We start from the raw sequence: 14467 nt of genomic DNA, 5'->3' as shown, positions 1-14467 counted from the left end.
TTGTATCTTCTCTCTGAAAAATGACAGTCAATCTTGATATGGCCTTGTCCTTTCATGGAACATAGGATTAGAAGCAATATGATTGTTGCCTGATTGTTTGACGACAGCTCTGTAGGAATAGATACTTTGAATCCCAACTTACACAACAACTATCATATCCATATCAATTCACAGGTTAACTGTCCCATAGCTCTGTACTCTGATTCAACGCTAGAATAGACAACCACACTCTACTTCTTGCTCTTCCAAGAAGCAAGAAGAGTGAATTTAGTTTTTTTTTTGGGTGAATAAATAATATATTAAAGAACTGAACCAAAGAATACGAGGGGAGAGAGAGGGGAGCAACAACCAGTCAAGAAGGCGACTGTAGGGAGGAGCTAAGACTCCAGGAACTAATAATCAATCTATTCCTTGGATGGGGGAAAAACTGAGCCTAGAAGAAACATCAAAATGGATGGCATTCCAAATTAAGACTCGGGATTGAGATTTGGGAGTCCATCTTCTCATGTTGCGCTCCCACCATAAATGATGAATTGTAGCAGCAAAGACAAGCTTACCTACTTGGTCGCAAATCGTGAAACCAGAGAACTTACTTAGGATCCAATTCCAATCTTGAGCAAAACCAAAAGAGCGTCTATGGGAAAATGGGTAGGTGAAGAAGAGGTGGCCAATGTCCTTAATACCATTCCAACATAGGCTATAGATGGGGCTTGCAGGGATGTGGTGACTGATGAGGAAAGCTTGGGTTGGGAGGGTCAAGTTAAGGGTTCTCCAAAGGGTGAGAGAGTGGCGGGGGATGTGGCCTTTAAACCAAACAAGAGGGGACAAGGGACAGGGGAAGGGGGGGGAAGGGGGTTCTGAGGAGGTACCACGCAGAGGCAGTTGTGAAGGTTTTGGTATGGGAAGGGGTCTAAATGGTGATGTCGGTAGCAAAGGGAGACAAAGGGGGGGGGGGGGAGGGAGTTCTAGATTTGTGTGAGACTCGGGTGGGGGAGCGGAGACCAAGAGCCATTGGTGATGAACGAGGAGAGGGGAATATCTTTTGGGATTCGGGAGATATATACAGCCCGGGGACCAAAGAGATGGAATAAGATACCGATCAGATGCTAGGGGTCAAGTCAGAAGGCAGTGGAGGACCCGGAGGAGATTTGGACTGAGATAGCAGAGAGGGCACGGGGTCGAAGGGTGGGAAGCTTTTTCCAAATCCAGGAAGAAGTGGAGAAGGGGAGGGCGTTATAGATAGAATCCGATTTGAGGAAGTAAGAGTAGACCTAGGAGCCCCAAATGGACTCATGTTTTGAGGCAATTTTCCAAATGAGTTTGAGGAGGCAAGCCAAATTAACATCATGGATCCTCCAAATATCGAGACCTCCCATAGATTTAGGCCAGCAAGTGGTAGCCCAACTTATAGGGTGGAGGAAACGAGAGAAATCTTGGCCCTTCTAGAGGAAAGCAGAGAAGAGGGACTCTATGAGAAGAGGGACTCTATTGCAGGATGGTAGATTTGGGGAGAGGGAAGATACCACACCAATAGAGGTAAGAGGATTGGAGAACAGAACGGATGAGAACAACTCTACCAGCAAAGGAGAGAAGTTTGTCTTTCCAAAGTTGGAGCTTTTCACAGATGTTATCAAGCATAGAAGAACAATGAGGACGAGTAAGCCTACTAGGGATGAGGGGAAGGCCTAGATAGGTTACGGGGAAAGAGCTAAGGTTACATTCGGAGAGCTGAAGAAGGGAGGCACGCGCAGAGTCAGAGATACTCAAGAGGAAGATTGTGGATTTCTTAAGATTGACTTTCAAGCCAGACAGGGATTCAAAGAAAGAAAGAGTAGAGAGAAGGGAAGAAATAGAAGTTTGGTCAGCTTTGGAGAAGATCATGAGATCATTAGCGAAAGCAAGATGGGTGAGCTTGAGGGATTTACACTTGGGGATGGGGGAAATGAGAAGCTGGTCGGTTTTGGATTGAAGGAGACAGGACAAGTCTTCCAAAGCAAGGGTGAAGAGATAGGGAGAGAGCGGACACCCTTGACGAATTCCCACCCGAGAAGGGAAGAATTCAGCAGGGGAGCCGTTGATAATAATGGAGAAGTGAGGGGAAGAGATGCAGATTTCAATCCAATGGACAAAAGAGAGTGGAAAACCCATAGAGGATAGAACCTCACTAATGAAGTCCCAATGGATGGAATCGAAAGCATTATGGAGGTCGACCTTGAGAAGAGCAACTAGGGAATGGGAGGAATTATCGAAACCTCGAACGATCTCAACACATAGGAGGATGTTGTCAGAGATACTCTGACCAGAGATGAAAGCGGACTGGTTGGGGCTCACAGTAGGGGGCATAACCAACTTAATCCGATTAGCAAGGGTTTTGGAAATGAATTTATAGAGGAGATTACAGAGGGAGATGGGGCAAAAATTAGAGAGGGAAGAGGCCTCAGGCTTCTTGGGGATAAGACAGAGAAAAGTTTAATTGATGGAGGTAAGCTGGGAAGGGTTGAAGAAGAAGTTGCGAATAGCATGAATGAGGTCATCCTCAATGAAATCCTATGCAACGAGGAAGAATCCCATACTAAATCCATCAGGACTTGGGGCCCTATAGGATTTATGGGAACAGATGGCCGAGGTAATTTCCTCTTGGGAAGGAATAGACTGGAGAAAAGGAAGAAGGGGAGACAAACTTGTTTAAAGTGGAGGGAGGGATAAGAGGCCTAGGGGGAAGGGATGGAGGAGAAAGGAGACTAGAGAAGAAGGAGGTGACTTCTGTCTTGATACTAGGAGGGTCATAAATCCATGTCCCACTACTAGTAAGAAGACAAGGGAAAGAGTTGAAATTGAGGCGAGCTTTAAGAGAGCGATGGAAATAGGCAGTGTTGGCATCCCCAAGCTCGAGCCATTTAATTCGTGATTTTTGGCGAAAGAAACTTTCCTGGGAGGCAAGGGAGGAAAGATTAAGGGAAAGAGACTTGTCTTCCTCAGCTAGAGACAGACTGAGGGGGTCAGATTGGAGAAGGGATTGGACCCTAGAGAGGTCAGCCTGGTAAGAGGAAGTCCGGGAGGAGATGTTTCCAAAAGTAGAGGAATTCCAAGTGTGGAGGGCAGTCTTGGTATTTTGAAGCTTTTGGCGAAAGCCACAAGAGGGAGGGAATGGCAATAAACTTGTTAGGACCAGGTAGCTTGGACGGTGGGGAGGAAAGAAGAATTAGAAGACCACATGTCAAAGAATTTGAAAGGTTTGAGACCAAAAGAAGGGAGATCAAGAAGGTGGAGGTGGCAAGGGGAGTGGTCAGAGAGAGATGGGGGGGGGGGGGGAGAAGTGAGCATGGGAAGCAGGGAAGTGGGAGATCTAAGAGTCATTGGCAGGGAAGCGGTCAAGTTTTGAGGCAATACATGCCTTGCCATTGCGGTGGTTTTGCCAAGTAAAAGGATGGCCAAACCAACGGAGGTCAAAGAGATTCGCATCCTCAATCCAAGAGTTAAAAGCTTCAACAGCCATAAGGTTCGGCTGGTAGCGTCCAACTCTCTCATGAGAGTAGCGGACAATGTTAAAGTCACCACCAATTCCCCAGGGTTTCCCGAGCACAGAGGGGGAGAGGGAGTGAAGATTAGACCAAAGGGAAACACGGTCCGAGGATCGGTTGAAACCATACACAATGGTAAGGAAGAAAGAGGGGGTCGAAGGGGAAAAGAGTTAGAAGTGCATGAGTTGTGGAGAGGAGAAAATGAGGGAATTTGGAAGATAGACGTGTTTCAAAGAATCCAAATACGACCGTTGTGAGAAGGGGAAGAATTAAAGAGAAAAGACCAGGAGGGAGAAATAGAGAGGGCAATCCGAAGGGCATTATCATTATGGACATGGGTTTCAATGAGAGCACCAAAAAAAAGTTTTTGAATCCCCGAGGAGGAGTTTGATTTCAGCCTGTTTAGCAACCAAATTGAGATCCCTGACATTCCAAATGAGGATATCAGTCATTTAAAACTGGGCAAGAGAGGGTATCATGATGGCTTCTTAGGGGGGGTATCAATGGAGCAATTGGGGGTGGGGGCATTTGAGACCAAATTAAAATTGATTGAAGAGTCATCAAAAGAAAGGGGGGGGGAAGTCTTACACAAAGTAGAACAAAGAGGGGATTGGGTTTCAAATAAATCAGGGTCAATGGTGGACCCAATGCAAGGGGAGGGGGTGTCAAAGGAAGTGTAAAGACTCAGGTGAGGGGTTCAGGGTGTGGGTCAACCGAGGGGTTGAGGGAGGAGGAAGGGGGGCCAGGGGTATGGGTAGGGGTGTAAGTCGAGGAGGGAGAGACGAGAGAGTTGGGGTTGGTGTTGGTGGGTTCAATTTCAAAAGGGAGAGCTGGGCCCACAGGATGAGTGTGCTTAGCGAGTTTAGGGGAGGAAGGTGAGGGGATGTGGGCCAAGGGTGGTGGAGTTAATGGGGTTAGGAGGTAAAGGGGGGATCTTGGTTTGGGCTGGGCTTTGGTTTAAAGGAGATGGGTTTTTTGGTTGGGATGGGCCGTGGGCTTTATTTTTTTTCTTGGACTTGGGTTTAGAAGAGTTGGGAGGATTGGGGGGGGGGGGGGTTTTTGGGTTGGTGGATTTTTGGCTTTTAAGAGGACTAGAGTTTAAGTGGGTGGGGGAGGATGGGCCAACAGGGTTAGTGGGCTAGGATTGGGCTGGGCTTACGGTAACGAGCCCCATTAGAGGGCGATGGGGATGGGGTAGGTTTAGGATAAACAGTGGGTTTATTTGAGGGTAGAGAGATTGGAGAATAGGATGTCTTGCGGATTTAGGCTATGGTTGAGCAGGCGAAGCAAGAGAAGGGATTAGGTTTGCAGGGGAAGGGAGTAGGGGTTCAATGTTCAAACGCAGGTTTCCGTTGATCGAAGCATCCTTTTTTCATGTAAGAGAAGTAGAAAGAGGTACCTGTTTGGAGCTCAAAGATCCCAGATTTTGTGCTAGTAAGATCTCACCTTTACTTTGGATTTTAGTGGAGGTGGTGGAAGCGGCAACATTGGCAAGAACAGAGACGATGGCAGACTGCGGCTTCAAAGGAGTAGGAATTGCAGGAGTTCTAGGCTTCACAAACTTTTCAGGCAACTTCAGCGTCAGACTGACAGTAGACCCATCGGAGAACCTTTTGATATTTTTAACATTTTTTTTGTGTTTTCGGCGGAAGAACTTTCCAACGAAGAAGTTTGTTGGAGGAGACAAAGCCGAAGGGTCGCCTATGGCATCAACTATGACTTGCTTTAATCTGTCGATCAAGAGAATTGGGGGCAATCAGTGAGCGAGCAGCATGAAGGAGTCGGACTGTTGCGGAGATGAGGAATCGACAGGAATTACAGTCGATGTTACTGGACATTCAATCGAGGGTGAAGGGACCTTCGAGAGAATTCCAGGAGCAGAGATTGAATTCTCCACAACTCTTGAACAATCTAGAGGCTCATGACCAAAAGAAGAGCAAAGAAAACATCTGGAGGGGACCCAATCATAAACGATGGATTAGTTGTTATGCAGACCAAGATCGTCTTTGATTGAGATGTAGGGGGCAGGGGCTTGGAAGCCGAGACTTCTATTCAGATACGGGCGTAAGAGAGTCTTTCCAACTTACGAGTCTTCAAGTCAGTACGAAAGACATCCTATGGCTGAGTTAATAAGACTCAAACATTCGTGATTCCAGAATTCCAAGGGAAGACCAGGCAGATTGATCCATAGGGGAATAATGCTGAAGTCGACCCTACAGAGTGGCATGGAAGGCTCCCAGGCTTTGATGCAGATGGGAGAGTTCCCCACAAACCAAGGGGAGCCTTCAATGGCGCAGGTCTTGCAGACATCAGATGAGAAATTGAACAAAAAAAATCCTGAGCCGATGGCTAAAGTTTCCATAGACCAAAGGGATTTCCATTGTTTAGAGAGAGAGGTTTTAATGGTGCTCAAGGGGGGGGGGACAATGGCCTAGAAATTGGCCAAGGATATCCAAATTCCAGTGGAGGATGCAAGTTTTAGTTGCAGATGAGGGGCAGTGGACCAAGGGAAGAAATTCACCAGAGAGGGGGGAGATGAAAGTGAGATTGCAGTCAGTTGGGGAGGAGCAGGGAGTGGATGGGGAGAAAAGAGAACTCCAAGTTATGGGGGGGGGGGATAGTTGAGTGGTTAGATGGTGGAGGAGAGGGATTGCAAGGACGGGGTGGTGGGGAGGGGAGAGGGGATGGGGAAGCAGAGGTCATCGGAGCGGAGTTCCCATCATCTTCTAAAAAGAGTGAATTTAGTTGTCCACCCATCAACTTGAAAACTTGATAATGTAGATTTGAAACTACGAAAACAGATCGTGAGCGAGAAGAAGAAATAGGGGTACACAGCTCTTTCGTTGACCACTTTTTTTCTCCATCATCGAACATCACTTGGAGGTAGGACCTATCTTAGTGGAGTTGGTCCAAGTGACATTTCAAGCATAGTAAGGAATTTCATTTCATTTCCCGAAATTTCGTGAAATTGTACCATGTTTCGATGCCTTGTTTTGATCGATTTTAGGTGTTTTCTTGGCTTGGTTTTCTGTGTAAAGCTTAATTTGACGCCAAGAAACACAATTTGATTGTTATTTTTGCTTAAAATCTAACCCAAGGTGGTGTTCGTGATTTGCACATACTCTGCTACATGTGGGCAAAATTGAAACTCTAAAATATGCATTTTCATTAATGTAAATATGAAAATTATGCAAGATAACACTGAAATTTTCATAGAATGCAACAATAAATACAAGAACGAATAGAATTCAATATACAAGTAGAAGTGTAGAACTCAATACTTGTTTAAAAATTATAATGAATGAATGAATAAGATACATCATACAAGATATCTGAAATCCACAATAACAGTACACAATGAATGAGACCTAGTCTAATCTAATAAAAGCTACTATGTTGGGTTGGATCCATCCCTTGAGTCGTGGAGGAGTATCCTGTTTACTGGAAAAAAAGCGGGCCATGTCATGCTATGTGTATATTTATCCATCTAGGTCGTCACTACCCTTTTATATTTAGCATCATCAACATAAATTATATAGCTTACCCTAGGGAATGTGTCATACGGCCATGGACCTTAACCTGGTTGTAGAACTGGCATAACTAGTTCTGTTGGTCTTGATGGATATATAAAGATGGAGTCAATAAATGATGGACTTGATCCATCCCCATACCCATATGCAGAGATGCTATTGGAATCAACAGATGAACCACGATCTGCTCCGCCATATCTAGAACCATAGCCATAAGCCCTGTATTGTGCAGATCCCATAGTCTCCATGCCATCCAAGCTCATGGATCTCATCGAGTTTGCCAAACCGGCCATGTCCATGTCTGTCTGACCCGGTGGTGGAGGCCAGGGGGTCCTCTAGAGTAACTTTCAGATGAAGAGGCCCTGTACCTATGACGAGATATGCCACCGTGGTGTGAATCCTAGCTAGTAAACACAAGTGCTTTATGCATTCTAAACATATTAAATTTTTACAAGGAAATAATATCAATTATTATGTGTTGATTAGTTGTAAGTCACTAAGTTGTAACACCTTTGGGTTTTCATCTTTATATGCTCCAGCACTAAGAAAGTCTGGTGTTAACCTTTCATTCCTTTTGAAATAACAGATCCAACAAAGATAACTCACGCTTGAGGACGAATTTCATACTCCACTACTATGTATTATCACCTAGAGATGGGGGTTGTGTATGCATTTTGTTATTTTGGATGACTTAACTCTTAAGTGCTTAGCATATCAAATAATATGATGAGATCTTGAGGAACAATGGATGTGCTTATTTTCAATCGCCAAATATTTGTAAGTGAAAGCTTGATAGCTCGAGTGTTTCATCTGTTAGTGATGGTTTTTTGTTGATTCTACGTTATTTCCTATCAGATGGTTTGAAGAACGCCAAGAGCACAAGCTGGACATCAACTTATGTGTCAAAATGGAAGTCTATGTTGAATTCTGTTGCAAGCCAAGTTTCACAAGTTAGTAAATATTCTCTATCCTGACTTTTGTATTTCCTGTCATCAAAATGAAAAATTTATCCCAGTGTGGATCAGATCTTGTTGATTTCTCTGGAGGAGATATTCAAGTTCTCTGAGACAATACTTTTTCATCCACCCCCCCCCCCCACCCTCAAAAAAAAAAAAAAAAAAACCCTCCATTGATATCATTTAGCAGCAGCAGCAGGAAAAAAAATCGTGTAATTTCCAGGCCAATGCTACCATTACTCTCATCATATTATCATCAAATCATCATTGGTTTTGTGAGAGGGGGAGAGGGGGTGGGGGTGGATGAATTTCAATGTACAAAACTTAATGTGTTTTTTCTTTTTCTTCCTCTGGAAATGCAGGTGCCCCTTTCCTTGGCAATAAAGGTTGCTTCAGTCCGAGGAACATTAAGGTTACATTTTAAACCACCACCTTCTGATCAGTTATGGTTCGGGTTCACGTCGATGCCTGATGTGGATTTCAATCTGGCATCTGCTGTGGGAGACCACAAAATTACAAGTGGACAGATTGCACTTATCATAGGCAATCGACTTAAGGTCAGAGAATTATCCCCCTTCTGCAGTGATTTTTTTTTTTAGTAGAAATTGTTGCAAAGACTGGTCCAATAACTAGGATTAGCAGCCCAATCCCCACTCCGCTCTGAGTTAGAAAAGAGGAGAATGAATAATAGATGAAGAACAAATAAAGATAGAGATTGGAGAAGTTGTAGGTTGAAGAAGGAGATGAGGAGGAGAGAGATGTTAGAGGACAGAATCGTGGACTAAAGCGTGGACTCATTCTTGTCTATGTTCATTACTTGATAGTTGATAGTTGATAGTTGATATAATAACAGGAATTACATCTATCATCATATGAAGGTCAAAGCTGAAAAACAGAAATGCAAATTACACTTAAGCTGTAAGTGACATAAGTCACATGACATAGGACTAAAGTACCCCTACTAAATGAAATCTAACACTCTGTTCATTACATAGGGATCCTCTGGATTTGTCATGCCCTCATATCCTAATCTATCTAAACCCATGTTTGGTTCCCTAATCTGTTTTAATCCCCATGTCTCACCTTTAGGGCCATGGGTCCTCTCCTATCACTTGAAAGTAAAATGGCGAAACAAAGCAGAGAAGGGAAGCTTGGGGTGTGGAACCTGCCGGATCCTGCAGCTCTATTCTGTTTTGTTTTCTCAGTGCCTTCACATCACTGGGGAAGAGCCACACACACCTTTTGTTGGATTCTTTAACAATCTATTAATCATCAACCTTGAGCCCAAATATCAACTTTGTAATGGAACTAGTTAATGTTGGGACATCATTAAGGGTATGGTTGAACCTTCCAACTTTTTGAAACTTAAAGGGCTGGGCAATGGTGGCCTGGCAATGACAGTTTATGTTGCTCAAGTCTGGGTGTGGACTTTTCACATAAGAAGCTCATGCTAATCACAGCCAGGGGTGCCAATTTTGGATTGGAGCCAATAACTGGACCAAAACATTCTGCTAGGAACCGGAACCTGCCACCCAATAGCTTATTGGGATGGATCTGGTCAATCAGTTGTTAATGGGTTGGATCTGGTCCTAGTGATTGGAACCGGTGGAACTGGTAGAAACCGGTTGGAATATACATAAATTCAGGGAAATTTGCACTTTTTCTTAAATGTAAAGAGCAAAACTCTTTTTTGTCTCTAGATCAGTCCAAAAGAAAATTACTTTTACCCAAAACAGAAAAAAGAGAGTGACCAAGAGCAACATGGTGGGGTTTCATTTGTCTTAGAGTGAAAACCAAGACCCAAAAACGTGTTTTTGTAGCAAATTGCAAGAATTGAAATGTTAAAGAAAATTATTTGAAAAGCTTTGGAAGCATATACTATCAAATAAGTTGGAATCACTAAGGAACTGGAACCTAGTTAACAGTTCCGGATCTTATGTTTAGAACCAGTAAGCTTATTGGTCTGGTTCTGATCTTGGTGTCATGGAACTAGAACCACTAAGGAAGCCGACCGGTAACCCAGATTGGACCAATTGACACCCTAATTGCAACCAGGCTCAATATTCTATACTAAGTACATAAATTTCTTTATTGTATTTTTTTTAATGGTTGCGTATCTTTAATGTATATTTACTATGTTGACATGCAAATTTTAGGTTTTTTTTTTTTTTTTTGGGGGGGGGGGGGGGTATACTTTTTTTTTTTGTAATTTTGAATTGTTCTAGAGGTTTACCTGTAATTACTTAACATTCTTATTGTAAATGGAATATAGCTTTGCTCTTCTGAGACATAAGTCATTATTATCCCTCAAAGCTCCTCCTTTCATCATGGTGTTTGAGCAAGAATCAATCTTGGGATTCTTGCTCTAAACCTACAAACTAGCTGTCGACCGGTCTTTGTCTTTTCTTAGTTTCATCTTTCAGCCTCTTTCTTTTTCTTCTCATTGCTGACCATTCCTACACCCTTCTACTCCCATAAAAGCCTACCTAGACCATCAAGGGTATTCCCCTTTCTTTTGAGACTTCAGATCTCTTCCAATAATAATATGAGAGAAACGTTCATAAAAATTGGGTTTTATGTCAGGGTTTTGCAGTAGATTAATTTTTGAGGTTTGTAAGGTCTGATCCATTTTCTCAGGGTGATCCCTCTCTTGACCTTCGTTTGGTCCTTTGTGTTGATCCTTCAATACCCGCAAACCTCTTCCTTAGACCCACGTCTTGCTTCAACCTGATAAAGTAGTACCATCTCTACTCATACTGAAGGCTTGAGTCGTGAGCCCTGCAGTAAGTTTTCCATTTTCTTGCTAGCTCCACCAAACCAAGTGGGAGAAGCTATCTGTTGTAGTCTCACCCTTGTTATGTTTCTGTTGCTCCTCATGGCCTTATCAAATATCTAACAGGTACAATTGTAAAGCTGCCTATGGCTTCTGGTATCCTCTTGCATGGTTCAAATTTTGACCGAGATGGGCCAAAATTTCAATTGAATCTCTATTTCTAAAGAAATCAAGATGAAACCATGGGTTAGTTTTTGAGGTCCTTGGTTTCTACAATAATTTCAAAATTTTTAATAGATTTGAGCAATAAATACCAAGATATGACCACTTTCCATCAATTTCAACCAACCTAGTTTCAGAAATTTTGGCTAGTTTTGATTAGTATCGACAAGTATTGGTATTTTTTCAATAATCAAACCTGTGAAATGACAATTGAGAACCAGAGAAGAAGAAGAAGAAGACGAGGGGGAGTTGTGCAAGATGTAGCAGCTCACACTTGGGAACTTTATTTATAGATCTGGGAAAAGCATCATAGAATATTACACTATGGAACATATAATCCCAAACTATTCCACAACATGGACAAAATAATCTGAGAAAATATGACAACCTAATTACTTGTAATCTAAGCAAAAGGGTAAAAGGTAAAAAAAAGTACTTAACTAAGGTGTACATGACCTTGTGTATCCCCACGGTACCTAAGTCATGTAATCACACTTGAACACTCCTCAAGTTCGAGCATACAAATCACCCATGCCCAGCTTGTAACAACCACTGTTGGACCTAGGACCGAACAAAGGTTTAATGAACAGATCACCAAGCTGTCCTGAGGATGAAACATATTGGATGACAATCTTTTTTTTGAAGATAGCATCTTTGACCAGCAGTCAACTTCGATGTGCTTGGTGCATTCATGAAATGTAGGATTACTGAGTCTGACTATATATATAAACCTGATTGTCACAAAAACATCTTCATTGGTGAACCAACCATAAATCCCAACTCACCAAGGAAGGGTTGTAGCCATAGTCATTCAACACTTGAACGAGCCACATTGATTTGTTACTTACTCCGCCAAGTGACAAGATCTCCTCCTACAAATGTACAATATCTAGTAGTTGAAGACGATGATATCATTGCTATTCAAATATCCCGGAAATTTTGCCTAAATTTTGGTTTCCATGAAAACCAAGACTAGGTGGCCAAAGAGGTGGGAAAAAAAAGTAATAGATCTCTGTCCATCTTGGTTGAGATGGTTCCCACTGGGATGGACCATTTCAGTCCATCTTCTTTCACTTAAGAACCTGGTTTTGATGAGATCTGCATATTTCGTAGGTCTCATCTCGAAACTGCCAGCATGGTTTCGTAATCTCTGCTAGAAATCCCACTTTTTGGCTTCATATCTCTTTTGCTCCCTTAAATCTTACACTCCTTTGTCGACACACATATGCTTTGCTGGACTGGTGGGGATTAAACATCATCTGAAGTTAGGTTTGTGTATTCTTCCCTAATTTTTTATTTGTTGATAGTTAATGTATCAAAACATGTTTGTTTCTTTCCAAATCAATATATTTTTAGTTTAGGAGCATGATCTATGGATGTATGTTGTTAAATTTTTTCTAGGAATGCTAGCATTTATTTTTATTTTCCAGTCTTCAAAATTATTTTCCATACAATGTGTTTTGAAAAGAAAAAAAAATTATTCATGATAGATGACATTGAATTTAGTATATGTGAAATACTGTCACTCTACCTAGACTGTGATGGTGTCGAATATTTTTCTATTGTTATTTTCAGTTTGTGGCTATTATTGTTATTTAACATTCCATTTGATTGAATGAAACATTTTAAGTACTTTTGTTACAATTTATGACTTTTTGTATTTGTTGGAACGGACATTTATCTCTCAATTAGTAGGATACGAATTAGTACTTTTTGTTAGTTTCTTCTGCAGAATATTGTGTTAATTATGCTTTAAATGGGGTGTATGCAAAAACCCAGGTCAAACGACCACCAAAATAGGGCCAAAACTGGTAACCAAAACTTCCTAGCAGAAGTACCTGATTTTTCCGGGCATGTAGTGAATAGCAGGCGGTGCCACGCGGAGCCCCTTTAAGCTCTTTTTCCATATTAGCAGTGCCTATAATTTAATGACTGAAGATACAATATTGGATGATCATAATGGTCTTGATATTTGATTGACAGGCTTATCCCAGTGCATTCAAAAACCTTATATTTTTCGAATTTGTTTTCATTAAAAGTTTTTGGCAAAAGCTGGGAGGAAAGATAGTTAATTTTGTTTGACATTATAATTTCCACAGGCGGCAATCAAGGAAACTCTAGTACTTCCTAACTGTGAAAGTATATGGATCCCATGGATGTTATCAGAAAAGGATGATTGGGTCCCAAGAAATATAGCTCCATTCATATGGCTTCGTCATGAATCTGCTGGGGAACCTACAGCACGAGAAGCACCTGAGAACGCACCTGGGGAGACTAGAGGGGAGCTTGTAGTTAGCAGCAGGGGAAAACAGATCACCAGTAGCATACAAGATGAGCATGTGAAGAGTAAGAATGTTGTTACTGTTCAACATCCGACTTACGATTCATCATCTGAGTCAACATCATCCCAAACTGAATTAGTTCCATCAAGTTCTGGCAATCAATCCACCTGCAATAGGTCACTGCAAGAGTTGAGCACCCCACTATTGAGGGGTGAGTCACAAGAGACTAGCATTCAGAGAAGAGAACTATTGATAGCAAATGAGGAACACAGGAAAATAGGTAAACGAGAAAGGATGATGGGATTGGGGAAGAAAGTGGGAGAAAAAATCGAAGAAAAAAGACGGCAATTGTTGAGAAAATGAGAGCGCAGTTACAGTAGATAAAGGAAGTTTACACTTGAACCTGTTGGATTTTATCCGTCCAACAAAAGACAATCTGGTGAAAATGGTGCACACTGTTGACTTCAATAGTTGCAGGTTGTTTGGTATTTCTTATTAATGTTCAGATCGTAGGTACTGCTTCGTAGCTGAAGTTGATAGCAGTCTATAATGACTTTTCTTTAAGATGGATGTTTTGTACAGGAAACAGTGGCTTGATCTTGTATTCATATCGATTCAATCAAATGATATTCTTTTGGGGACTGGCTTCTGATTATATGAATCCAATCCAGTCAGTTATATTCAGTGATGCTTGTTATCACTCATGGGTATAATCAACTCATTGAGTGCATTTGCTTCTTAAAAACACGAAAAACTAGATGTCCCCTGAAGCAGCTTTCCACTAATCCAGCCAATTGTTGAATGAAGAAAATTATGATCAAGGCAGATGCTATACTGTAGCTTCCGAGCGTATCTGTCTGTGTATAAGTCCACAGCAATGCTAATGGCAGGGCTTAGAAGTTAGACACTGCTGTAGATTTCTAGTGGCTATAAAGCGACCACATCTTTTTACAGGAATGCTGATGAGATGATTTTTTATTTTTCTATTCAGTGTCTTTAATAAATGTAACTTTTGAAGTATAAAAACTCAAACCTCAAAAGATTTTTTTTTAATCAGCTAGTGTACTCTTTCTAAGCACAAAAATGCTAAAGCTGCCCAGCGTGTTTTGACATATCATGACTCAAAACTTTCATTACTGAGGGACATCAATTATCTATTTTTGAGTTCGGCTACTCACAGATA

At 41.8% G+C, this 14467-nt stretch overlaps 1 protein-coding gene across 1 annotated transcript in view; it reads left to right on the top strand.

The window, feature by feature from the left end:
- Positions 1-13946, top strand: part of LOC149024732 (uncharacterized) — a 30392-nt gene extending 16446 nt beyond the window's left edge. The window contains exons 5-7 of the mRNA XM_089144934.1: positions 7907-8001; positions 8370-8564; positions 13102-13946. Coding sequence (XP_089001060.1) covers positions 7907-8001; positions 8370-8564; positions 13102-13647 — 836 coding nt within the window. The 3' untranslated portion in view covers positions 13648-13946. The remainder of the gene's footprint in view (positions 1-7906; positions 8002-8369; positions 8565-13101) is intronic.
- The last annotated feature ends 521 nt before the right edge of the window (positions 13947-14467 follow it).

Source organism: Hakea prostrata, chromosome 2 (genome assembly GCF_041222555.1).
Source record: "Hakea prostrata isolate BN-2017 chromosome 2, UWA_Hpros_2, whole genome shotgun sequence".
Classification (NCBI taxonomy): Eukaryota; Viridiplantae; Streptophyta; class Magnoliopsida; order Proteales; family Proteaceae; genus Hakea; species Hakea prostrata.
This window is presented reverse-complemented; position numbering and strand designations above follow the sequence as displayed.